We start from the raw sequence: 26,689 nt of genomic DNA, 5'->3' as shown, positions 1-26,689 counted from the left end.
TGGTCAGTAACTCTCTAGAACCTCTATTTCTCATTCACTTGCTATTATAGAGGCAAATGAAGTTGTGGGACTTCAGAGTAAATTAATGGGATTTATTTTAGAACGCAGTTGCTAAGTTCCTGAGTTGTATCGCTAACAGCGCTACATTCTTGTATGACCTGCCAACCTTTTTTTTTGCAGCCGATGGCATGCAAGATATATTTATTTGATTTATTTGACTTTAATCGTCTTGTATTTATTTATTAGTTGACAAAGCACAGGGCTCGAGACTAACGGTAGCCAACTAGCCAAAGGTTTAGCATTCCTACTAGCCATTTGGCTAGTGAAAAACTCGGAAATTAGTCAACTGTTCTTGATAGAAATCAATATACCGTATTTATTCGATTAAGCACCCTGGGCGCTTATTAAATTTTTGGACCTTGAGGGTGGGCGCTTATTCGAGGTGGGCGCTTATTCGAGGCTGGGCGCTTATTAAATTTTTACAATTTTTAGCAAGTAGTACATTTATTTTGCAAGAAAACAATGTATAATAACATAACGTAAAGGTGTACGAAAGCGGAATTTTAAATGTTGATTGAAAGTTTCAGTAAAAAAAAAAATAAAAAAAACTCGGTCTTTGGGATAGTCTCTTAGTAGTACTTAGTCAATTTTAATCTCAACTTCAACAATAATCAAAACTCCTCTTGTGCCCTCATTTTAGGGGGGTGGGGTGGGCGCTTATTCGAGGCTGGGCGCTTATTAACTTTTCCTACCTACAGGGTGGGCGCTTATTCGAGGTGGGCGCTTAATCGAATAAATACGGCACCTGACTAGTGAAAAATTACTTTTGGCTAGTAAAATCTGACATGTCACTAGCCAGTAAACCAGTGAGTTAAAAAGTTAGTCTCAAGCCCTGAAAACATTCGATTAAAGCTAATAAAAGTCAATATTCCTGAAGAGTGCCGCGTTTATTCCCTGCTTGTAACCTGAGGGTGGGAGAAGCTTATGGCCTTCTTTGTCCTGCTAATGTAACAAATCCCGCCAAAAACGGCCTTCTTGCACAAATTATGCCATGGCAAAACGGACACCGTAATGGCGAAGTACGCTACCCTTTTGCAGTTATGATATTGTATATTCGGCTCACCTGATTTACTTTGAATAATACAAGGATACAGGGTGTTATGTGGGCCGTAAGGGGCGCAAGTGCCATTGCTGCCGTCCTGCAATTTTGATGAAGGAATGATGGAGTACTCCATGTCCTCAATGAATTGAATAAGTGCATACTCTGAAATGAATAAGCGGCCCAGAAAGCTTAGTAAACCCGTAATCCCCAACCCAAATTAAGTTTATGCAAACATTAATCGAATATCAGCCTGCGAGAAAAGATTATAAATAAAAAGTTTGTCTTGACTGCCAACGAAGTCGCCGCGGCCGGCGCGGGCAAGCTGCGTGTCGCGCTCACTTTGAGGCTTTGAATGGTGTAAAAACCTGTGACTTTTGTTTTTTGTTTTTGAGCTATTGTTTGTTTTTTATTCTATAATGCGTTATGGTTCTTTGTTGTCTTGTTCGTTATTTGTTTTCCGTCACTGAATAGATCAGTTTCACAGGTTTTCACGCCGAGGATGAATTTTGCGTTCATCCCCACGGTCTTCTTAGAGCGGCTCGTTTTGTTAGTTTTTTTATGAAAAGCACACAATATTTGAAAGAAACTTACCACTGTCTGCGGGAGTAGGTGGTTTTACAGTCCTCTTGCTCATTTTTGTAGTTCAAAACAGGTGTTTCTCGTCTTTTGAAAGAAAGGTTTTCTTCAGATTTTGCACTGGTCAACGCCTACGTGAAAACGACAATCTACGAAAACGCTTTCCCTAAATTTCGCGCCCTTTTGAGGTTTCTTGTGCGTCACCGGCGTCATTCTCCTTTTTTGGGCATAGGAGGAGGAGTCAATGAGCCCCATACGGAGGCACGGTTACCAAGTTCATCTATCGCACGGTGACGGTTTGAAGGAGCCCCTTCGGACAAAGCATTTATCCTAAATTGAGAAGTATTAAAGAAGAAAACGAATGGAAATGAACGATACGTCGACAGATCCGAAAAGAAGAGGACCATATTTAAGTTATTTGGCTGATCCGGCCGCTAAAGTCCCAAAAGTTTCCCACTGGAGAAAGCGGCAACCATGCGACGTGTTGTCAACGACTGCATCTCAGAATTTTGGCGAGGAAGTGTCTCAAACGTTGTCTTCTCCAGTTGTTAATGCCGATAACTCTGCCAATGAGCCAGTTGAGTATAATCCTATTCCATCTACCTTGTCACAAGAGAGTACAAACGAAGAAGGCTGGGAGAATTCTTGTGTTGGCGAACCTGTTGAAGACACAAGTGATGATGAAGCACAGGCTCCATGTGACTGTTGTTCATTTGATCATGATCCTGCACTTTTCTCGTCCTTACTTTCTGCCGATACGCCAACAACAACACTTGCCAATGATGTAGACGATAGTGGGAAGTATGCCGATGACGAAGAGTTTGAATACGAGGATTCGGAAGACGAAACAAGTCCTGCAGGTTTGATGCTTCTCATCTTTCTTAATGACAGTTAAAAAGATTGTTAATTAATTTTTGTTGTTAAAGTAGTAATACCTTAACAAAGCTTGCGGACTTGCACTGTATTACATACGAGCTCCAGTAGAATTCCACTGTACCTATATATTATTCCAACCAGAACAAATGTAAATTTTATTTGGAAAGTCGAAACCAGGAGTTTGTCCTGGACGTCATTCGAGTGTTACTCATGGCCACTATATTTTGATTTCTTGAGGTGGCTGCATACAGGAGCTTTGGCTGCAGGACATGCTTTTTCTACTGTAACATTTTTCACTTGCTAGACTACTATTATATAAGCATAGTTTGGGGCAACTGCAGACTCTGCATTGATAGCTACTTCATGCAGCTGGCTATGCATCAACGCCGTCAAAATTTATTCATAGCTCTCCAAGCTCACTGGAGAAGTGGCTATGTGTTCACGCATCATTGCCGTCAAAATTTATTCATAGCTTTCCAAGCTGTATAGTGAAGTGGCTACGCTTTAAAATTTATTCATAGCTCTCCAAGTTCACTAGAGAAGTGGCTACACATCTATGTCATGAAAATTTATTCAAAGCCGCAAGGGCGACAACACTAAAATACCAAATAATTATACAACAAAGGAAACAAAAGCAAAAAATACAGTAAGCCGATAAGAAACTGATATATAGATTTAGGCAGGCCTAAAAGTGGAGCTCCCATTTATTATTATTTTGCTTAAGTCTACAGTGTTTCCAAACTAAGCGTATGCGGTGGCCCATATGAGTACAAGATGAATTTTAACTGCTTATTAAAATATCTTACGGCATGAGAAATTTGCTCACGGGAAAATGAAATATCTTGAGGCACAACAAAATAAACTCACAGCAATATAAAATGGCTCCTATGGTTTTGTTGACAAAAGCGACGTCAATATATTTCATGGTTTATTAATCCGTCTGACTTTTCTGACCTGTAACTGGTTCCAAAATTGAAATTGATGTCGCTGCATTTTATTGGGTTCCTCACGTACACAGTAGGCACATCAAATTTTAGTAAAACTTTTCTGTGGTAAATTAATCTCTTGCTGTGTGCACAGTTCGTACAACTTTTATTGTACACTACATGTAATACACCTCAAAGAGTTATTTAATGCAAAAAGGACCTTGATGAAGGCAAAGAAATTTGTTCTATTTACTTCAAATCAGTTAAGGCAAAAAAAAAATCCACAGGAGGCAAAAAAATATGCGGCAAAACAAATTAAACTCGCGGCTAAACAAAATGCACTCATACCACACAAAGAAAATCACGGCAAAACAATCTCAGCAAGTTCTTTGGGAGCCGGTGCAGGGTATCCAAATCAAGGAGAAAGGCAACCTCGTCCCCTTGCCTTATCCGTGCATACAGTGTACCTACGCATGGAGATGACATCACGACCAAATTTTCTCGGCTTGATGGGTTTACCATCTCTATACAATGTAGCTATGGATGCTTGCGGGAGCTCCGCTACAAATATAATAACATTGCAGACTAATAAATGAAATAAGTTGTAATTATAATCTTACCTTATACTAAGCTTGTACAGTGTACTGTTCTGTATAAATTGACTATGATGGCTTATAACCTTCAAGCAAGCAAGAGTGTTATTCAGTCTGACTGGAGTCTCCCATAATAATTTTTGCTACTTTCGATCCCAGTGTTTACTCTGACAGCATAGCCATTTTTGGGTGGCTATGCCGAACAACTTTCGTTGCGGGGTATTCTGCAGTTTAGCCCATTGTTTTAATGTTAATGCCTTTCATTCCCTTTCTCACAGACAATCCTGAAGAGAAAGATGAAAATAAGCCCATATATCAGGGTGCTCGCTTGACTGTAGCAGCTAGTATGCTGCTAATTATAACGTTTGTGATGAGGCATGGATTAACTGGAGCAGCTCTTACTGACTTGCTTGTCCTTGTGGAGTTGCACTGTATTTCACCCAATTTGTTCAGGAAGAGTGTTGAACTGTTTCATCAATACTTCAAACACTTACAAGCACCAATAGAGTTCCACTATTATTGCAACCAGAAGAAATGTAAATTTTATTTGGGAAAGTCAAAACCAGAACTTTGCCCTGCATGTCATTCGAGTGTCACTGGAAAGGGTGCTGTTTCATACTTTGTGGTGGTACCAGTACTATACCAGCTCCAAAATCTGTTCACAGGTATGTGTATATGCATAATGTATTATATGTATACTGATAAGGAAATAAAATTACTTTTCTGGAGGGATTTTCAGGTTGCAAATTAATACAGTGTAAATTCAATTTTCCAGCTTTTTTTGCAGTTTTTGATTAGTAAGAATTTCATCCAAAAACGTAAAATGTAATGCGATACTGATAACAAATTTCTCTATAAAAAATAAACAATTAAAATTACCTTTGTTTAGACATGGTAGTATTTAAAGCTATAAGCTTGTGGGGCCGTGTATTGGCATGGTTTGTAAAATCGCTTTTGTTTTGGGCGAATTACAAGTAACTAGGAAGTTAAAATAATCCATGTTTTATAGTGCTTCAGTAATTTTCCCATGAAAACTTTCACTTACCTATCTCGCAAATCCAATAGCCACTACTAGTCCTGGGCTATCGTATGAGCAGTTCTTTGCTCGCTGGGTTTTGTTTATCTGTGCCAACGTAGCAACTCATTTGCAGCTTAGTGCAATGACAGATGCAAATGATGCTACATGTACAACAAGGGAGCAAACAAACAATGTTCCCTGCACTACTGGATGAGAACCTGTGAATTAACCTGTGAGAAAACCTGCAAACTCTACGAATTCATGTTTTTTCACAAGTTTTTCACAGGATGTGAAATTTGGAAAACTTGTGAACAGGGCACTTTTGAAAGGGTAAAAAAACCTGTGAAAAAAAAATAAACAAACATATTTTTACAGGTTCAGAATTTTGAGATTTTGGAACAGGCATGCCAAATTCACAGGATTTTTCACAAGGTGGTCCTGTATGTCAGTACAATCACAGGTTTTTCAGAGGTTTTTCACAGGTTGTCTCCCAATAGTGCAGAGGAGAAAACCATTTCACTACCATTATTATCAATGTACAAGGCCAAATTTTGGTTCAATTTTGCGGTACGCATGTTTTCCGCTGTGCCCATTATGCTGCCATATTGAAATCGTCAATCGACGGATGAGATCATAGATTTTTGGCATTTGTCAAGCTGTAATCGACCCTTTGTTGCCACGAACACTTCAAACAGCGGTCTTCCATGAAGATTTCAAAATGGAGCTTGATAAACAAGAACTAGCTTACGTCGAGATATCAGCCGCTAACTACTTCAATTTAAGGACGTTGACAGACCACACTGAAAAGTATTTTAAGGATTAAAGTTTAGATTTATCGTATCTGGATGAAATTTACAAAGTTTATTCTATTAACATGTAAGAAACGTTTTGTGCAAGCCTGGATCAGAAAGAGCTTTCTACTCGATAATATTGCTGTGCAAAGTTAATATGCATGCTGTTTATTATAACAGCAAATATCTCGTGAAAGAAACCCAGTTTCGATCTGGGCTTGCACAGATTGTTTCCTTTTTTGGATTGGAATAACCTCTGATATTAGCCGTACGCTACGAAAGTCTTATGTTTGAGCCTGCAATTCAAATGGCATTTGTCACCCGAGGTGTGAAAATTTTTGAAGCCCACTTTTTGTGGTATTAGCTTGTCATGTTTTTATTTCGGACGGTTGCTTTAATTTCCAGAAGTTTAATCTGTTCAAAATGGACCCTCTAAAGTCAGTTCTACCACCTTAAATAGAACAGGATTTCCGACTTGTCCTCTCTACTGTTGTGCTCTGAAGGTCACATGTGATTGATAATTGCTGTAAACAACTTTTTACCAAAACATAATATTATGCACAATTCCAAAAAGGTATCATTTCTTACGGTGCTTTTTGTTGTCAATTTTTTAGATGTGAAATTTTGTGACAGCATCCAAAGCTATCGCTTGTCAAGGACAAAGCAGAGCAGTGATAACATTGAAGATGTTATGGATGGAGATTTATATAAGAAACACTTTGATGGGGATTACTTCTTTAGGGGTACCAATGAAGAACAGAAGAACAGAGAACTCCACATTTCACTGCAAATAAACACAGATGGTGTCTCCTTGTTTAGATCCTCAGTATTCAGCATCTGGCCAGTCTACTTTATCATCAATGAGTTGCATCCAATGCTTAGGTAATATTATTTTTCCTGTGTCCGAATATTTTTTTTATACCTAGCTCAATCTAAGGGTAAACTTGCATTTCATTAAACAAGTATTTATTACTTCCTCCTTTCCCCCTTTACAATGTTGTGTTTCATGAAAAAACAGTGCCTCCATATTGCTTCCTACGGTAATTTACAACAATCTTTGGTGGGGGCCGGGGATGTCTATTTTATGGTATTCATAACAAATTGTCACGCTATAGGCTATTTGTTTTTAAATGAGGTGCCCCGTGTCCGCAGGGGTGTTCTTATGCACACTGCATTAATATTACTTGTATTCTAAGGGGGCAGACTAAATAATTGCTGCTCCTGCAAATATCTAAATGCAATACACGCATCTGTTCATCAGTAGAGTTCATTATAACAGGTACAAGTTTGTATGTGTGATGTTTTGAAAGTTGTGGAAGACAAATGCAATTTCTAAAATTTTAAAACCTTGTCAAGTTGCACCTGTTCATTACTACACATATTGTATTCAAGGTCATGTGACTTCCTTATATATATATATATGTTATTTGCTGGCCAGGAGGTCCGTAGTGGGAAAAACTGTATCCGAGGTCTTGAGTACGGCCCGAGGCCGCAGGCCGAGGGCTGTGCTCAAGACCGAGGGTACAGTTTTTCCCAATACAGACCGACCTAGGCCGGCAAATAACGCTTTTTATTTTTTCCTACTTTAATTTGTTTGGAAAAGAAAACGAGAAAAATGTGTCGCAAAATCTTTGTTTGTATACGCGCAGATTTGATTTCAATGTTGAGTCCGACTCGATCGACGAGCAAGAGCGAAGACTCTGTTTTCCATTTAATTCCAAAGAAAATAGCTTCGCTTAACATGAACCGTACTCAAGAAAGGTTCAGCATATTTAATTTACACTGCAGAGAATCAAGAAAAGCAAATAAAATCATAACTATAGCACAAATATGCCACAAAACTTAACACATTTCAATCGATTTCGGCTTCCCGATAAATGTTTTGAAAAGTCTTGAAAGAAACTTTGCTCATAGGATGTTAATCCTATTTCTCTAACTCAAAAAATCTCTGAATGAAAAACAGTTTTACAAGCTATTAAAACTTGTATTGAACAAATTAATAATCTTTGCGATGATTCCCAGCAGAATTTTATTCTGATAAACAGTGCCAAACTGAATGAAATGTGATAATTCCTCTGTTTTTAATCAAAGAATCTCATTTCCTTGAATGATGGCAAATAGTGCTCTGTTTTTGGCTTAGAGTGACGGATAAACAAGGCAGTTTGACTCCTAGAGGGAGTCTGAAAACCGGTAAAGTTTACCGCAATGGCGTGAAAATCATTACGAAATGCACAAACAACGACAAACGTCACAAACTACGAGCGGCAAACTAGAACTTGATTTTGTTGAGAAAGAAATAAATACTCGCCTTTTGAAGAACTTCAAGGTCTTTAATTCCTCTGCTTTTTTGTCATTTCAAATTTACAACGGCTGGTGAACAGCTGCTTCGATTTTGGAGAGCAAACCTTTCATGTGTTTGTTGTTAGACCAAAGCTACAAAATGATTTCGCGCCGTAAGCGGTCAGTACGCGGGGTCCAGATGGAGCGCGTGCAATTAGCCAATCAGATTCAAGGATTGAGGATTCCGGACCGCTGAGATGCTTGATAAAAAAATAATAACTTATATTTCCTATAGTACATGTACTTATTTTTACTCTTATGCCATAGGTTCAAGAGAAAGTATCGGATATTTGCTGGACTTTGGTTTGGTTATGACAAGCCTGTTTTTAAAACATTCATGAAACCATTTGCAGAGTGTCTCAGGGATTTATTCCATTCTGGTAAATAGTACATAATTAAATATTTATTTTTGGTTATAGTTATTTTTAGTGACTAGTTTCAGATGTACAGTGTTTCTGATTTATTTGTTTGTTGCTCTATTACATTGGTCCGAGCTGTCACGTTCGTCCAGAAAGCTAAATAAGTGAGTTTTTCTTCACCCTTTGCTTCTTTTTTTGTGGGAGGCATGGTGGCCCAATGGTTAGTGTGCTGGACTCTGGATCAGGTGGTCCGGGTTCGAGTCCTGGTTGTGGCACTGCGTTGTGTTCTTGGGCAAGACACTGTACTCTCACAGTGCCTCTCACCGCCCTGGAGTGTAAATGGGTACTGGCAAATTGTTGGGGCAACTTGACAGCATGCTGAGGAGTAACTTGCAATGGACTAGCATCCCATCCAGGGGGAGTAGCAATACTCCCAGCCACTTCATGCAACAGAAACCAGAGTTAAGTGCTGGCAGCTACAGGAGCCAATTTGGCTTAAAAAGGCTTAACTTTTTTGCTTCTTTTTCTCATCATTGGAGATTATAAAATAATTAAGATACTATACGCGCTCTGTAAGTCTAGATGAGAGTATGTAAACATGGTTGTGACGTCACAGTTTCTGTTTCCCGGCACAATTTAAAAACATTATAAAACTGCCAAAAAGACTTGTAAAGTAATGTCAAGTATAAATATTAAAGAAATGGAAAACAATACCAAATTTTGATATGTGTTCCGGCTTTCTCTTCCTACGTTAGCCCGAGGAAAAAAAGTAAAAGAAAGAAGAACCACAGCGCTTTGCCTGCTTCGATGATCGTGAGCGCTAGACAAGCTCGTGGAGGGAGCTCAAGCAACGACAAAATATACAACAAAATACGCAGTAAACATTTTTCAAATACATTTTTGCATTTAAGTACTACAATAAAATTCCCTATAAGACATTCTTTAGTAGAGAAAAATTATAGGTCAAAGCAAACAAAGTTATATGCTACAAATTAATCTTAAATGCAAACTTTGCATGGCCGATCGGTTTACGTCTTTTTACCGTCAAATCTGCTTAAAATGCGATTGAAATGACGCTTAAAATGTATTTTCTCTGAGACTTTCTCAGCGTAAAAATTCTACCGTTACATTGGCAATAATAGTCGTGAACTTCTTTCATTCAAAATGGGCTCGGGGAAGAGGAAAGAATGGAGATATTTGTCAGAAAACCCAAAGCAGAATTTGTTGTCAATTTGAGGTTTATTCTACGCTTGAAGCACATAACAAAGACGGAGGAAATGACAGTAGAAGAAACCGGACTCGTTTAGATCGCTATCTTAACAAGTTACTGTATAATAAATGCATACCATTGCTACGGACCTCGCTAGATCCGCTGCTTGTGCTATGATTCCTAATTATCCTGCAAAACTTCACAAGGCATGGTGAGACTTTTCAACCGTGTTATCGGGCTGCCAAATCATTCAGGCAAGTTCACTTCACTTTCAAGAGCGATCAAGCACAGTGACATTCATTTCCAGCTTAAATAAACTCCTCATCTCGAAGTTTGTTCCTTACAGAGCCGTATTTTTTAGCATTTCTTTTAGTTTTTGCCAAACTTTCCGTATTTTTCTGCAAGATTCATGTGGAATCGCTTTCGTCGACACGGCGCTACTTGCCACAAATTTTAGTGAACTCTTACAACACAAATTTTGATTGGTTCATGTGTTGTCAAATGCGCGTTTTGAGAAAATCTATTTCAATCAAGATGTAAATAAACCAAAATCCCCTTCATTTGTCGAATTATTTTTGAAAAAATATTTTATAAAAGCAATAGAGGACTTTTTTCCATGTTTACATAGCCTCATCTAAACACTCGGGTGGTTGGGAGAATTCTCGAATGGGAGAATTCTGTCTCGAATTCTCCCAACCCCCCTCGTGTTTAGATGAGGCTATGTAAACACGGAAAAATTCCTCTATTGCTTAATTGCTCAGTTTCAGTTGAAATGAAGAAAAGAATTGATCATTGTTTTACTGTAGGTGGAATGCCTTAATCATTTGATAGCAATTTTCTGCATATTAAAAATACAATGTTTGTCCAACTACAGGCACAACTATTATGGCGGGAGAGTGCAAGCTAACAGTGAGAGCCCTCTTATTGAATGGAATATTTGATGCACCTGCAAGATGCCTGTTTCAGGAATTTATACAGTTTAATGGATTCCATGGCTGTCCTTTCTGTTTGAGTCCTGGAGAGACCGTGAAAACAAGTGCCAATGGAACAACCCATGCATACCCATTTGACTCTACAAGAATGAGAACTGGTCATGGGAAGGAACGAACCCACAAAGAAACCGTAGAACATGCACGTATTGCAGACAGCTTGCTTCTTGAGGGTAAACAAACAACTGTCTTTGGAGTAAAAGGTTCTACCTGGTTTTTGTTTGTCCCAGGCTTCGACATTATCAGAGGGGTGGCACTTGATTATATGCACTGCATTTTGTTAGGAGTTATGAAGATGCTACTCACCCTCTGGTTTGACAAAGCTTACAGGAATGAATCCTTTTATGTTGGCAAACACATCAAAACAGTTGACAGTAGACTTACTGCAATCAGTCCTCCACATTACATCACAAGGACCCCTCGAAGCTTATCAGAACTAAGCCACTTCAAAGCTACTGAACTGAAGGCCTTTCTGTTATTTTATGGAGCTGCATGCATGTGGCAAATTCTACCAGATGAATATTTTCAGCATTTTTTGTTGCTTGTTGAGGGAACCTATTTATTGCTCCAGGATTCTATTTCAAGCACAGATTTGGAGAAAGCTGGCAATCTAATGAAGCACTTTTGTATAAATGTTGCTGCTTTGTATGGAGACAGATATGAAACTTCAAATGTTCACATGCTTCTACACTTGAAACAAAAGGTTATGGACCTGGGACCTCTTTGGTGCAATTCTTGCTTTTATTTTGAGGATTTTAATGGTGAATTGCGAAATTTGTTCCATGGCACCCAGAAAATAGACATGCAGATAACTCTTGCCGTGTGTATTCAACAAAAAATTCCAGAAATGGAATCTTGTTTACACTTTGGTTCAAGTGCTTTTGACTTTTATGAGCAACTTACTGGAAGAAAGACCAGCCACAGCAAAGTGCCCATATCACAGGGAATTAACTCTATTGGTGCCTTTAAGTACATTGAAGCCACCACTGGTGAAAAGAATGCCATAGAACAAGTGTTGGCAGGACATATTTCCAAATGTTTCCAATTCTCAAGACTTGATTTGAGGGGTGATACAATACACAGCAGTGTCTACAAAAGAGTGTCAAAACGGAACTCCTATACCGTACAATTTCATGACAAAGGAGAAGTAGCTTATGGCCAAGTAAAGTACTTTGCCAAGGTTCTTAAAACATGCCAAAATCCCATTTTCTGTGGCTTGACATGTGATTGTAAATTACCAGTTTATCTAGCTGTCATTAACCTGTTTGAACTGTCAAATATTCAGCTGGCAGATGACGATGTTACTGGAGCAACAGTTTCTCACATCATCCCAGTAAAGAAAACAGACCGACTAACTGCAGTGCAAGTAACAGAACTCATGCAATTGTGTGTGAACATCTCCTGTCAAAGTGACATTAATTTCGTGTGCCTTTTCCCAAACAGATTTGAAAAAGGCTGACTAAATGTCAGGTGAAGGTAAATTACCAAAATAATGTGTCTAGCAGTTATTACCTGTTTGAATGCTCAGATATTAGCTGGAATAATAATGATCATAAGCAATTATTGGATGAGGCTAAGTCTGATATGAAGAATTATGCAGATCGAGGAGGGTGTGATGTTCTCGGAGGGTGTTATCCGCCTCAGCCTTCGGCTTCGGCGGATAACACCCTCCTCGATCTGCATAATTCTTCATATCATACGAAAGCCGAATTCAATAATTGTTTTATTATTCATTCAAAATATTTCCAAGAGCTCTAAAAACACAAAATGAATTAAAATGGCTACTAACTTTGGCGTAGAATTTTCGCTAACAGTGGCCAATTCCTCCGGTGTCGCTGGTTTTTTAATGTTTCTCTCCTGAAGATAAGCTTTAAAAATCAAGTGACTTCCCTTCAAAGTTTTTTTGATGTTTTTGCTATCTTTATCATCTAATATTTTGGCCATTTTTTCGTCGCAATGTTGAAATTTAGCGACCATTTTCGCCTTCGGCTGAGCTCTGTACAAAGCCGTTGTTGCCTGACGTCAATCGTCCAATAATTTTTCTATTATTGGACGATTGATATAATAGAAGCGTCTTCCAAATTTGGTAGGTGCTAGCCGGTTAGTTGGAATTAGCCGGGGATTGAAAGCCAATCAGAAACGAAGAAATATTTTGAATGAATAATAATGATAATTATTGATTATTATCAATTGTTATCGCTTGTTATAGATTTTTGCCAATCGATAAGTTTTTTCTGTGAGTTCGATTGTAATCGATTACCGATATCAATCAATAGCAATCAGCGATTGATATTGAGTGTATCGATTTATTTCCGATATCGATTTCCATCAATTGACTACGCCTGGAGGTATAAGAACTGAAAAAGCAAGTTGCATGGACTAATGGCTGATCAGTTTATCTTGGCCCAGACTGATCTTGATCGTGAATTAAGCTCTCAACGAAACATTAACGCATTGTTCACATCAGATGTCATTTTCAAACATGTTTCGTGCGTGGTTGTGTAACTTATGCAGTTTTATGGTACTTGCATAAATCTTGTATTGTACACTTAGCTCAAAATTACAACATTTCCATTCACTGTTTGGTTTAGTGTCAATTTTCAAGCCCTCCGGAGGAGAAGGGCTTTCCAGCATTTAGCGAGCAGAAGGCATTTTGCGCTATTTTCGGTACAAGAAGAATTGTTTGTAAATTTTGGTTTTGCATCGCGCTTGCAGCTGCTGTCGTTAAGTTTCATGGCGATGTTCTCCCAAATATTCTACTTTCAACCTATGGTCAATAATTCCCATTGTATCACTACATTGGCCCATACTTCAACAAAAATTTGGTCTCATAATGCCAGGCCAAATTTTGGATCTTATGGCACTCACACCCTCTCCGCATTTCCACCATTTTGAACATGTTTCGTCTGATCATGATGGAAACTACCTCTTGAGTTTGTTTCGATCATGCTCAGAATAAACATGTTTCGATCATGATTCGTGCAATGCACCGCCTGATGTGAACACTTTTCATAGCGAAACATGTTTCATTCGTGATCAGACTGATCATGTTTCGGCCTAGTGTGACACAGCATATATAGGTAACTATCATGTTGATACTACCAACATAGACAACACAGAACCGTTTTAAAAATGATAGTTTTTTCTTTCTTTGACTGGGCTGTTGCCTGCGATGTTTCTCAATTTGTTTCCAACAAGTAGTCAAGTACATAGTTATGGCACTAGATCGGCCAGTTGTTATTGATCACATATCATTGTCGTACAAACTTTAACCCTTTTGTGAAAAGGTTATGAGAATTAACAGAATCATCACCAAAGGTAAATTGCTTTGATGTTTTAACAAATTCTCTCAGCTAATACTACTGGAGAATGTATGGAGATCAGTCAGGAGAACTTGTATGTGGATATTGCGGCTTAAAGGGTTAAGCAGCTTATGATACTTTATCAAGGTCCTAAAATTTGGATTTCTATCCCAATATCACTGGTTCAACAAGCTTTCCAACTCTTAAGAAAAAGATGATTGAATATTTAATAAAATGATACTGAGTCCAATAAGTACTGAAACCAGGCTCTTAAATTTGTTAAAAAATGGTTGCCCTGTAATATTTCTGGTCATCTCGGACAACCGGAAGAATTGCATGTGCAATGAACCTTAAGTCACACAAAGTCGCCTTTCGTTTCCCTACATTGCCTTAAATTATGCAATAATATATGGGGTTCCATCCATTAAGCCCCCGGGCTCCAAGGTACAGTAGTTGTAAATAAACCCCTTAGACATTTATTTGAGGTTTAATATGCTTTAGGAATAATGGCAACATATATGGCTGTGAAAAATAATGAATAAAAACTATTCCAGAAACACTGGGCTTGAATAAATTACTGGAGTCAAAATAGATAATTATGTGATTCAACTTGAACCCTTGATGGCATTTTTTATGTCTCAGGTTTATTATAATTTTTGCTGAAGGTCCCTTCACACAAGGTTGCATTTTATATGGTACCGTATGTCCAGGATAAAATTTTACCTTAATGATGCCCCAAGGATCTGTTAAGATACTATTAGCACAAATAAAATTGACAGGTACATGAAACATTTTTACCCCAATGCTACCAGAAATCCAATGTAATGTAAATGCCCGGGCTAATGTAAAAGTATGCATTACTCATTAATAGTAAACTAAGCGAGTTCAACCTGTAATATTGCTGGCGTAATCATTCTACAATAATTGTAGAAATTACAATTATTTTAATTTTAGTTGCTTAGGTTCATCTAAAGTCCACCTTAAGGGCCTCTTTACATGAGAGTTTTCGTCCCGGAATGAATTCATCTCGGTGTCTGGTCATTTTCTTGTTGCTGTTTACATGATGATACATGATTTCGTCCCGGGATGAACTCATCCTGCGACAATTTCATCCCGGGATGAAATACCGAGTTGAAATGTCATCCCGTGATGAAACGTGACGAAAAACGTCATGTAAACAGTCTTTCCGGGATGAAATATAGAGTAATGTAAGCACGGGCGAGATGAATTCAACTCGGGCGGGACGACTTACGTCCCAGCATCCCGGGATAAACACGCTCATGTAAAATGAAAATTTTTTCATCCCGGGACGAAATTCACCCCGGGATGAAACTCAACTCGGCTTTCATGTAAAGAGGCCCTAAGTCTTTAGTCGCCTAAAGTCGCCATGTTGTTTCTGTCAATAATTTTGCTTAAGTCGCCCAAAGTTACGGCAACTAAAGGTCCCAAAGTAGGCCTGTTCTATACAGGTATAGTTGAAATATATCCAAAATGTATCTTTCCCAGCATGTTTGCCGTGATATATTCCATAGGTATATTTGAGATATATTCAAAATGTATATATCCCAGAAAGTCTGCCATCTGAAATTTTAGGAGTACACTTCAGATATATCTAAAATGTATCTATTCTGTAGAAGATACACAACAGACATATTTTGCATACAGACTAGATATATTTTTATATGTTTGGATTTTGTAAGGGTGATATCAAAGATCCATCTCTTATTTAAATCATACTTGCTTCAAAGAAAATGGGGTAGTGTCTTAGCTTTACTTACTTCCATCCTTGGGAGTTGGAGTTTTCACATCTACAGTTACTGTAGACTGTGCCCCGTCAGTTGAAGTCGCTACATCAGTGATTAAAAAGAAGAAAAGGTTCATCTCGACTATGCATCACCCAAGTCACTGAATTCAGAGGGTGGTATGGGGGGAGGGGGGTGGTATAGATCACCCATAACAGCTGGGAAATGAAATTGTTTTCCACAAGTCAACTCCCGAGAAATGAAATTGCACTGCACAACTGACAGAGAAAGTTTTGTTTTTAAATACAAGAAAAAGTTTTGGCAATCATGGTTCACTGCTGCTTAATGGAAATCACAATAATTTCCCAATGTATAAAATATTCATTTCACATTTCAAAGGAAATAAAAAGCCATTATACATATTTAATATAACCTTAGTAAAACCTTTTCTACCTGCATTGGTTACAATCATAATCCATTTTCAAAAATTATACATAGTTCCGGTATAACCCTTATAGCCTTCCTTAATAATAGCGATTGATGCCAAGACTCAGATTAAAGTCCCCTAATCAAGTTTAAGTTGAATCTAGTCTAACACAGACTTTTAGAGTACCTGCTAAGTCATCCAAAACAAAGTAAACATTCGTTTTGGCATGGTTAGTTGAGTATTCCTTCACCAGGTCATCGCCAGACATAAGGCCATGCCTAATGTCATCCATTGCATGGCCTTTGTTATTACTCTTGATGAAGGTTATCCTGCAAAGTAAGACAACCAATGCCTCTATATGTCATTTTTCCTAGTACTGTATTTATATTCAAAATGAAGTCTTAGCCTAGAATAATTAAGGGCCCATCCTCAGATAAGGTCACCCATTCATTGCACATTTCTGTACAAAATAATATAAGCATGCACACATGAAAAATTGGTAGTTAACCTTTCCTATAAAAAGTTGGCGGGATTTTGAAAGTGATGAACTGGCTACCGATGTCAAACAAATACCGGGGGTGCATCTCCGGGGTCTGGCGCGTTCCTTTCAAAAACAAAACGTCCCTACCCCGCGGGACAATATTTGTGACAAAACTGCACTATTCACTGCACGTTCCCGGGGGTGCCCCCGGGGTCAACCCCCGGGAAAGGCAATGATAAGTGCATAATTGTGGCGTTGAGGAAACAGAGTGCTTCCTGCTTTTCCCTCTCACAAAGCTTGAATCAATCGGTTCTCACTAACATTTATGAAAGGTGATAAAGTTACGAAATTGTAGGCATATAAAAGGTCTTCCAGTTCCTTAACAGACAAATAGGGTAACCCCCTTTGGAGCAACTGCAGAATAACCCGCATACCAAGCTACACGGTGCAGCCAGCTACTCGGCTACGCGTCTACGCAGTCGAAATTTATTCATAGCTCTCGAAGTTTACTAGGAAAGTGCATGGCTACGCGTCTACGCAGTCGAAATTTATTCATAGCTCTCCAAGTTTACTCGTAAAGTGGCTACGCGTCTACGAAGTCGAAATTTATTCATATAACACTCGAAATTCACTCACGAACTTTTGTCTATGCCATCAAGCAAATAAAACTATTTGTGTTTCAAAATTGTGAAGAAAAACGAGAAACTACAAAGTTAATAACACAGTGAATCGATAATTGTCAAAATCTTACCTCGTCCTGTTTCTTATAAAATGAAAGTCGAACAAACGGCTTTAGTTAGTTTTAGTGTGCTTCCCTTACAAACAAATAAGAGCTAACCGCAAGCAAACCAGAGTGGAACTAACCGCAAGCAAACCGGAGTGGAACTAACCGCAAGCAAACTGGAGTGGAACTAACCGCAAGCAAACTGGAGTGGAACTAACCGCAAGCACTGAACAACAGTAGAACTAACCGCAAGCAAATCGAAGTGGAACTAACCGCAAGCAAATCGAAGTGGAACTAACCGCAAGCAAACCGAAGTGGAACTAACCGCAAGCAAACCGAAGTGGAACTAACCGCAAGCAAACCGAAGTGGAACTAACCGCAAGCAAACCGAAGTGGAACTAACCGCAAGCAAACCGAAGTGGAACTAACCGCAAGCAAACTGGAGTGGAACTAACCGCAAGCAAATCGAAGTGGAACTAACCGCAAGCAAACCGAAGTGGAACTAACCGCAAGCAAACCGAAGTGGAACTAACCGCAAGCAAACCGAAGTGGAACTAACCACAAGCAAACCGAAGTGGAACTAACCGCAAGCAAACCGAAGTGGAACTAACCGCAAGCAAACCGAAGTGGAACTAACCGCAAGCAAACTGGAGTGGAACTAACCGCAAGCAAATCGAAGTGGAACTAACCGCAAGCAAACCGAAGTGGAACTAACCGCAAGCAAATCGAAGTGGAACTAACCGCAAGCAAACCGAAGTGGAACTAACCGCAAGCAAACCGAAGTGGAACTAACCGCAAGCAAACCGAAGTGAAACTAACCGCAAGCAAACCGAAGTGAAACTAACCGCAAGCAAACCGAAGTGGAACTAACCGCAAGCAAACCGAAGTGGAACTAACCGCAAGCAAACCGAAGTGAAACTAACCGCAAGCAAACCGAAGTGAAACTAACTGCAAGCAAACCGAAGTGAAACTAACTGCAAGCAAATCGAAGTGGAACTAACTGCAAGCAAACCGAAGTGAAACTAACCGCAAGCAAACCGAAGTGAAACTAACCGCAAGCAAACCGAAGTGAAACTAACTGCAAGCAAATCGAAGTGGAACTAACTGCAAGCAAACCGAAGTGAAACTAACCGCAAGCAAACCGAAGTGAAACTAACTGCAAGCAAATCGAAGTGGAACTAACTGCAAGCAAACCGAAGTGGAACTAACCGCAAGCAAATCGAAGTGAAACTAACCGCAAGCAAATCGAAGTGAAACTAACTGCAAGCAAACCGAAGTGGAACTAACTGCAAGCAAACCGAAGTGGAACTAACCGCAAGCAAACCGGAGTGAAACTAACTGCAAGCAAACTAAAATGGAACTCACTGCGAAATACACCCGACAAAAAGTTAGTCAGCGATTAAAAACACGTTGACGAGTTAGAAAATTATTCTTTCAAATTCGTACTACTTTCGCTCCCAGTACTAGCGTTTGATCGGATGGTCCGCGTAGCCATTCTCGGTGGCCACACGGAACAGGTTTAGTTGCAGGGTATTCTGCAGTTTAGCCCCCCCCCCCCCCCCTTTTTTATTGCAAAAATTACAAAGCGAACAATCAAAGTTTGATGTAAAATACTATTGGTAGTTATTTTTCACATGGAAGTCCTGCACAGACAGCAAGCTTATGTGCCTGATGTGCCTTAACATTAACACAAGCTTAACACAAATTTAAGATTAACATTAAGCTTATAAAGCCTATGTTAAATTCAAATTTTTCACCACTTAATTAATTTTTGTAAAGGTCCATTTAACTTACAGCATAACTTAAAACTAATCAAAAGTTATAATAAAGTTAGCATGAAATTATCATGAAATGCATATGCATAATTATTTAGAAAACGAAGGTTTTAAAGGATATAAGATAAAACCACTGCAAGACATCGACTCCATGTTGTTTTGCACGGCTTTCCACACGCACATATTTTTGTCTGCGAGTGGATTGGATTGAGCAAGCAAATGATACTAGTCGGGGAGGGGAGGGGCAAAAAGTTTGAAGCCTGCATTTTCATGACAAAATTCCTTTGGTGATTGTGTTATGCCTCGTTATAAAAAGCTCGAACATCTAGATATGGGTATCTTTGCTTGAAGAGCAAAATTGGCTTATTATTCTACAACTGCACGTGTAGCGGTGGCCCGCACATAGCAAATCACAACAACCACACGAATCTGGAATTTGAGCGCTAAGATAGTCATGAATGTAAAAAGCTACGCGTATGGAAATTTATATTTTAAAATGCTGGTTTCCAGCTATAGCAGAATCAAACGCGGAGCGTTGTTACCTTGCTAGCAGAAGATTCGAATTCTTCGATCTTCCTTGATTTAATAGTCGGGAGAACTGATCTATGAAGATCGAAAGTAACTCTGCTCGCAGGGTGAGCGTTGTGAAAGAGTCCACCCAACCTCATTCCCTTGTTTACCAGAAACCAGCGGAAAACTAGGGCTATACCGAAAACCGACGTTTGGCCATTCCAAAAAACCAAAAAATTCACATGCGTCCAAGACAATACTGGAAACGCCAGGCGATTTCTTATGTAAGAACCATTTGCATTTCTTTCTACATGCCTTACCTCTTTAAATCAATTCCAAGCAGCGCTGGGAAGGTAGCCAGGAGCAGCCTTCCAATTTCCTTTGCGCTGTGATGTTTAAAGAAGCCAATTTCTTTTAAACGTCCGGCGTTCGTCAAGTCATTCAGTTTTCCTTTTTGAGGCACGCTACTCATTCGTCTTGGCAAAAAAACGAAAGGCCGTTTAAATATAAATTTTTTTTTGGAAATCTTTTTGGCCCGTTCGGGTACGTCAATGACATCGCCTTCCTCGCCAGTGTCTGACATTACAAAAAAATGAAGAAGGACCACGCACGATCACAGCTTTGAAAAGGCCAGAACGATGCACATGTAAAACATGTCCTGTAAAAGGAGAATCAAGTGATAAAAAACAGACGCGATTTCGCAGATCATGATTGGCTGACTGACTGACATTTTCGGGGGGTAGTGGCTGGCTAATAGCGAGGCATTTAGCGAAACAAGGCACCCCGTCAAGGAACCACGTTGCGTTGTGCAAAGTGTGTACTTGGATTGTTTATATGTGAACTTTAATTTTAGAATAGCTTGCGTCAAACCTAAAAACAAAATGAGAAAACTACTTTCACGAGTTGCGTCTATTGCACAACAACTGAACTTTAAATTTTCAAATCTAGCTGGTTTCTCTGAAATTTAAGACCGGAAAGGTTACATATTAAAAGAATACAAAACCTGCCATTGTTATTGCGGTGACAGCCGGAAAAAACCCAGGCACGATTAACAGATGACTGGCAAGATATTTGTAGTCTAGTCGCCATCGACATCACGTCCGTGCAACTTTGAAGAGTCAATATTAAATACAGTACTAAGGATCATTTTATATAAACGGCTCCTCCGTTGCAACATTATAATGGATAACCATGTCTTTAATTGTGCGTTTACAAAAGACGTAGATGTAAACCTCGAATGCAGTATATGGTAAGTTGAAATATGGACTGAAAATTATTGCTCATTGCCAATGCAACGACCGTTCGCTATATAACAAAATTTTCCTTGGTTAGCACGTAGCTTTTCGAAATCAGTTCTTACAAAAAGTGCGATAGTTACACATAGATGGATCGTTAATGCCGAATAGCCTGCAGAACAGGCGGTTTATTTTGAGGGTCGAAGCGTGAAGTGCTAGGTTTTTGACATCACAATAACCCCGCAAAAAATAACCCGCCTGTTATGCAGGCTAATGACGAATCAATCAAACACGAACCTAACTGACGCGTAAGTAAATTTCTAATAATTCCGGCGTAAGACTCTTGATTTGTTTTGGTTTGATTGACAACTTCTGTTCTGCGGAATTGCACGAACAGTAGTTCTACAAGGAACTCAGCGGCCGAATCACCACGTGGGGAGTAGGTCGAGTGATCCCAATTCCTGGATTACACGTTTCCTTTACTTTCAAAAGACGCTTATATCTCTTTATTCTGTATAGTATAACTCGATATCTAGCGATCTTATTCACCTATCAATGTTAAGCCGGGGGAGGGGGGGGGGGTGGGGCTAATCACGGGAATTTCATCGTCAGGTCATTCCTCAGAGTAGGGATTTTGATTGTATGTGAAGTTCCGAAGGGAGAGTTTTGGGTCTTATATGATCCCCTGCAACAAGGTTTGAAGGACATTTGACCACCTTCCATTGCTCCCGGGTGGGGATTTTCACCAATTATTTTGTCCAGGGGGTGGGGAATCTGCCTTTTTTTAGAAAATGTAAAAAATTCTAATAAATACCAGCTATGAAGAGGGTGTTTCGCATGATAGGCCCCCTTCATTGAGACAAGAATTCCACATTTTCCAGCTTAACATTGTATTCTTGTTTTCAGCAAAAATATTATGATTAAACCAACAACGCTATCATGTGGGCACTCAGGTTGTAACGGCTGCTACACGCGCCTTCTTGCACATGAACTGCAAAATGGAAATCCACATGCGAAATGCCCTGAGTGCAGGGTAAGGACCTTCAGTATGGCGGACCTTGGGATTAATTTCACCTTGCATAAAATGACAAGCAGTTTAGAGGTCAAATGCATTCAAGGGGAATGTGATTGGATCGGAACCCTCAGCGAGGCTGAGAACCACAACCGGCACTGCCCAAGGCGGCCAAAAGTGGACTGTCCCCTAGGCTGTGGGGAGAAGCTTCTCTGGTAAGTAAATATCCTTAATTAAAAGTAGTACTTAAATCGAATAATGGTTGTCGAGGGGAAGAACATAGTATTCATACCCTTACAGCAACTTTACGAACTGAAACATTCGGAGATTTAATATTACAGGTGAACTAGCTCATCCAGACCCATGTGGATGAAGTCTAACTTATCGGATCACCTTCTTTAATTTCCTACTCACTTCAAACTGCTTGAAATCTATTAATAAAACTGAAACAGCAATTTAAACGTTCAAAACCGATTGACACGGCTAAACAAAAGAACGCTTTCAGATTTTATTGGTGGGTTTTCAACAATTAGCTGGAAGTTTCGATCATACCGATAGCAACAAAGAAATTTCGTTCAGGTTAGTTTTGCTGATCTCCAAAATAGTTCCTTTTTTCCTGCGCCCTCAGAAGCCCTTGATTTTTAAAAGTGCAATCCGTTTCCCTCCGAGTCATTCTCAGCCAAGTAGCTCCCATGTAGAAATTCTAAATTAATAAAAAATGTACACTTACGACTGAAAGATAAATGTGGGCTGTTCAAAATGTGGAACAATTGAAGTCAGCTTAAGGCCTGTTTTATCGCTATGTTAAAGGGTGTTTTTTATAACGCTCTTTTCAGAATACTGATACTTCCCTTTCTACTGCTATACCGTAAAATTCAGGTTATAAGCCCCGCTGCCGCTTATAATTCCCCCCGGCTATAGGCCCATCTACCTGGAAACAAAAAATACATCCGATTATAGGCCCCCCACCCCCGCTAAGCCCCCACAGCTTATAAGCGCACCTGAAACCCCTTAGCTCGCAGAGGCATATGAGGTGGAGAGAGAGGGGGTCGTAACACCCCTACCCCCCAGGTCCGAAATTTTCAGGGCAAAATGTTGGTAATCGGGCATCAAACCAAGAGAAGAAATAGACTTAATCCGAGAAATCTCAATGTTACGTTTCAAATAAATTTCAAAAAAGGAAAGTGTTGAAAATACTGAAAACTTTGTGTTTCAAAAGTCTATATTCCATCTGCCTTCGCAAATCGCTATATGATCTTCAATATTTCTTGTCAATCTACGTGTAAAGGCCAACGTTCCCCTGGTAAACGCAATGGTGGAGAACATATTCCATTACTTAATATACAACTAAAAAATTAGCTATTTAAACATCATTTAAATCAAACAAAACTTATTATCTATTCTTGTCTTGTCTAAGGTGCCACGTTACGCTACATCTCGGAATGTGCCCGGAGAAAGTTATAACGTGCAGTGTGAAAGGGTGCAACCTTGTTTTTAAAAGACTCATGGAGGAGACCCACATTATCACTTGCGCCCTCAGTCATGCAGTTCTGTACGAGGGCGAAATATACAGACTGCGAAATATGATACATTCGCGTCAACAGGTACGATTTTATGTACAAGTAAAATTATGCAACGCTTCAAAAACAATTTACTGTACATGATGCGTAGTTATTACACTTATAACGTCGAAACTTCTGCTTACGATTTGCAGGATGTTTTTTCTAAAAAAAAACACTTAAAAACAATATAATCCGAAGTCTCTAGAACGTTAATAGTGTGCCACAGTTCGTGTTTGGAGGGGCATTAATAGACTATTCACACAACCCTTTTTTCAATAGATTTTTGCGGGGAATGAATGCCCCCTTCCCCTGCGCTTCGCACTCGCGCTGATCTCACTAGCCAATTCTCTCGCTTTCTTTTTGGGCGCGGCTCTGACTCGTGTAAGTTTTTATTGAAAAATAAATTCAATGTTGTTTAATACAGGACACCATTTGTTTTGACATATCACTCATTAACAGACATGGTTAGAGCTGTCGAGGGTAAAGTTGTATGGAAAAATAACCGGAAGGGATACGAAAATTGGAGCTAGTTGGCTGGAGGTTCGAGTTAGCGAGGGTTAGCGTTAGCAAGGTTGGAAATAGAGTAATTGTATGACAAAAACCTAGGGGTAATCGATTCTGGTTCGAGCGCGAGGTTCGATTAAGCGAGGGTTCGAGTTATTGGGAGTAAGCTGTAGTTTGATTAAAAAAAGCAACAATGAATTAAACGGCATTTTGTTTTTCAAAAACAGAACGCAGTCCTGGAGAAAGGAAATCTCCAGGAGGATAAAGTTCACACGTTCACCTGGAAGGTAGACCAAGGGGACGCTACTGTGGCTAGCTCCCCTTATAGCGCGGGAAACGCGAGGTGGAGAGGAGTGAGGGCAGGCGACAAGATCTTTCTGCAGTTAGACTCTGCAGTTAATCCCCAGACGATTAAGGCCAGGTAAGAGAAACAAGTGAAACAAAACATGGGAAACAAATCAGTGTGAAATAAACAAAGGATACCACGCCAATAGTTATTACAGCGTTTTCAACTTCAAATGGTGTCATTTCAGAATGATACGGTATTTTAAAGTGTCACGTCGAAAAATTGAAAATGCTCAGCCATATCCATAGCAGTATACACAGGCCTCCAAGCACGGTGGTGTTCAAAAGAATAAGACAAGCTACATTACCATATGAAACCAATCTCTGTTAAGCGAAAACTTGACTCCTTTTCCCTGAGGGTGGCCACTATAAATGTAGGGTAATGGAATAATGGTAAAGATTTTTTTGGGGAGGGGTCCGAAAGTGAAGATGAGTAAAAAGGATTCATATAAATAATAATACAAATAATTAACTGTTTTTTTCCTCCCTCTTTTTAACAGTATTATCTTGATGCCTGGGGGAAAGTCGGAGAAGTGTGTAACATTACCAGTCTGTACTGTGAAAGAAGGAGAGATGATTGGCAACATCTCTACGGCTCCCAATTGCAAAACTAGCCAGACAACTGCACGGGGAATTTCAGTGAAATTCATTATTATTTCATTTGTACATAAATAATTTAATTTTACTAAATTTACAAAAAAATTAAAGTTAAAGGAGCTATGTCACGATATTTAAAGTCATTTTTCTAATCACTTTCAAATTGAAGAAAACATCAAAATAATAGTTTTCTCACGTAGGAAAAGCACGAAAGTAGTGATAACAATCAGGCAATAAATACTGAATGTTTGGACTGACGAAGATTAAGACAGATAATTGAGCAACAAACATGAAAAAAAATTGTCATTTTGTTTCAAGTTGAGTTCTACATGACATAGCTCCTTTGAGATACACGTCAAACCCTGCTTCTCTAACATTATGTCCAGGATTGAACACGAACTCCAATTCGTACTATCTTAATCGAGGCAATCTTTACAAAATTAAAAGTTACAGCAACACACCAGCTAAAAAAATTAAACGTAATTTAAGTTGATCTCTTTTAGCCACAAACTATAAATTTGAAAATGAACATATAACAAGAATATTCCTCTATCATTGAGCGTACTACCTTATAAAAGTCAAAGAAATGCCGAAATTGAAAACTAAAACAATTTAATAATTTGAAAAAGGCTAAAAAGGACAGCAAGTTATTAACGTTTTTAACGTCTAGATTGATTTTATTATTTTGATGAATGCTTCTTCGACGAATCACAGGAAGGTCTAAACTGAGAATGTGAAGTTGACAATGACGCTACCTCTCCAGGGTTCGACCACTGTTAAAACAAAAGAAAAAAAAAATGCAAAATAAGTATATATCCTAAAATCAAGTTATTAAATAATTAGCTATTCATTTTCATCTATAAATTTGTAAGAGGTTTAGATTAGTCAGAGCATAATAATACAGATAATAATGAGGGTGGATTCCATTGGTAAATCCGACTCGGGATTGGCTTTTAAGGTCGGACATGATCCAAATACTGATACCGGATTCCGTCAAATCGAATTGAATGCACCCTGTTTGTTAAACGAAAGGATATTAAAAGTTAAGGTTTTTTTTTAATTGTAAAGCGTATTTTAGAGTCAGCAATTGATGAATTTTTAAAAAATAAGGACATCGAAGCACAAACGGAAAGGAATGATGGCGCGGGTGTATTGTGACCGCAATAGCTAGAATGGATTTGTAAACTGCTTTATATACAACTGATTAATGACAAATTAAAGTATGAGCTTTAAAAATTGTAAGCAAGTCTTAGAGTATTTATTGTATTGCATACTATTTCGTTTATTATCGGGGGTATATTATTGTTGTGCACAACAAGATGGTAGAGTGTACTCAACAAGGGACGGAGGCAGGAAAAAAAGGATTCAAATCGTGTAGAGCGAAAATTGAATTAAATAAAAAATGGAAGTAAAACAGAATATTATTATTTGTTTTATTTCTTTCCTTATTTCTTTCTTTATACTATTTATTTCTTTATTTTTTTATTTTTTTATTTTTTTTTTTGGGGGGGGGGGGGGGGGCGACAATACTGACTTCCAAAAACCGAGCTCGGTTAGGACTAGAGTACTACTTTAAACCGAGCCAGGTTAAAAGGGACGTAACCGAGCTCGGTTTCAACTGGACTTAACCGAGCTCGGTTTACACTGGACTTAACCATACTAGGTTTAAACTTGGACTAGTATACCGAGCTCG

At 38.9% G+C, this 26,689-nt stretch overlaps 2 protein-coding genes across 2 annotated transcripts in view; one reads left to right on the top strand and one right to left on the bottom strand.

Annotated features, from left to right (window-relative positions):
* Window positions 1-19,398, bottom strand: part of LOC144642886 (uncharacterized) — a 35,210-nt gene extending 15,812 nt beyond the window's left edge. The window contains exons 1-2 of the mRNA XM_078501989.1: window positions 16,438-19,398; window positions 15,861-15,929 (exon numbers count right to left, since the gene is read on the bottom strand). Of these exons, the coding sequence (XP_078358115.1) occupies window positions 15,861-15,929; window positions 16,438-16,543 (175 nt within the window). The 5' untranslated portion in view covers window positions 16,544-19,398. The remainder of the gene's footprint in view (window positions 1-15,860; window positions 15,930-16,437) is intronic.
* Window positions 19,399-20,679: 1,281 nt separating this feature from the next.
* On the top strand, window positions 20,680-26,404 carry LOC144643321 (uncharacterized). The gene is made up of 5 exons (XM_078502532.1): window positions 20,680-20,990; window positions 21,883-22,203; window positions 23,406-23,592; window positions 24,282-24,475; window positions 24,900-26,404. The coding sequence occupies exons 1-5, from the start codon at window positions 20,923-20,925 to the stop codon at window positions 25,072-25,074; spliced, it is 945 nt and encodes a 314-aa protein (XP_078358658.1). The 5' UTR covers window positions 20,680-20,922; the 3' UTR covers window positions 25,075-26,404.
* The last annotated feature ends 285 nt before the right edge of the window (window positions 26,405-26,689 follow it).

This window comes from Oculina patagonica, chromosome 1, assembly GCF_052425735.1.
Source record: "Oculina patagonica isolate OP01 chromosome 1, crgOcupat, whole genome shotgun sequence".
In the NCBI taxonomy this organism is placed as follows: domain Eukaryota; kingdom Metazoa; phylum Cnidaria; class Anthozoa; order Scleractinia; family Oculinidae; genus Oculina; species Oculina patagonica.
This window is presented reverse-complemented; position numbering and strand designations above follow the sequence as displayed.

What these genes read in the sequence shown, in the direction of transcription:
- LOC144643321 (XM_078502532.1), top strand. Translation starts at nt 20,923, where the DNA reads ATGGATAACCATGTCTTTAATTGTGCGTTTACAAAAGACGTAGATGTA. An exon ending in TGTGGGGAGAAGCTTCTCTG is followed by an intron (nt 22,204 to 23,405) that starts GTAAGTAAATAT and finishes GTCTTGTCTAAG; the next exon opens with GTGCCACGTTACGCTACATC. An exon ending in TGATACATTCGCGTCAACAG is followed by an intron (nt 23,593 to 24,281) that starts GTACGATTTTAT and finishes TTTCAAAAACAG; the next exon opens with AACGCAGTCCTGGAGAAAGG.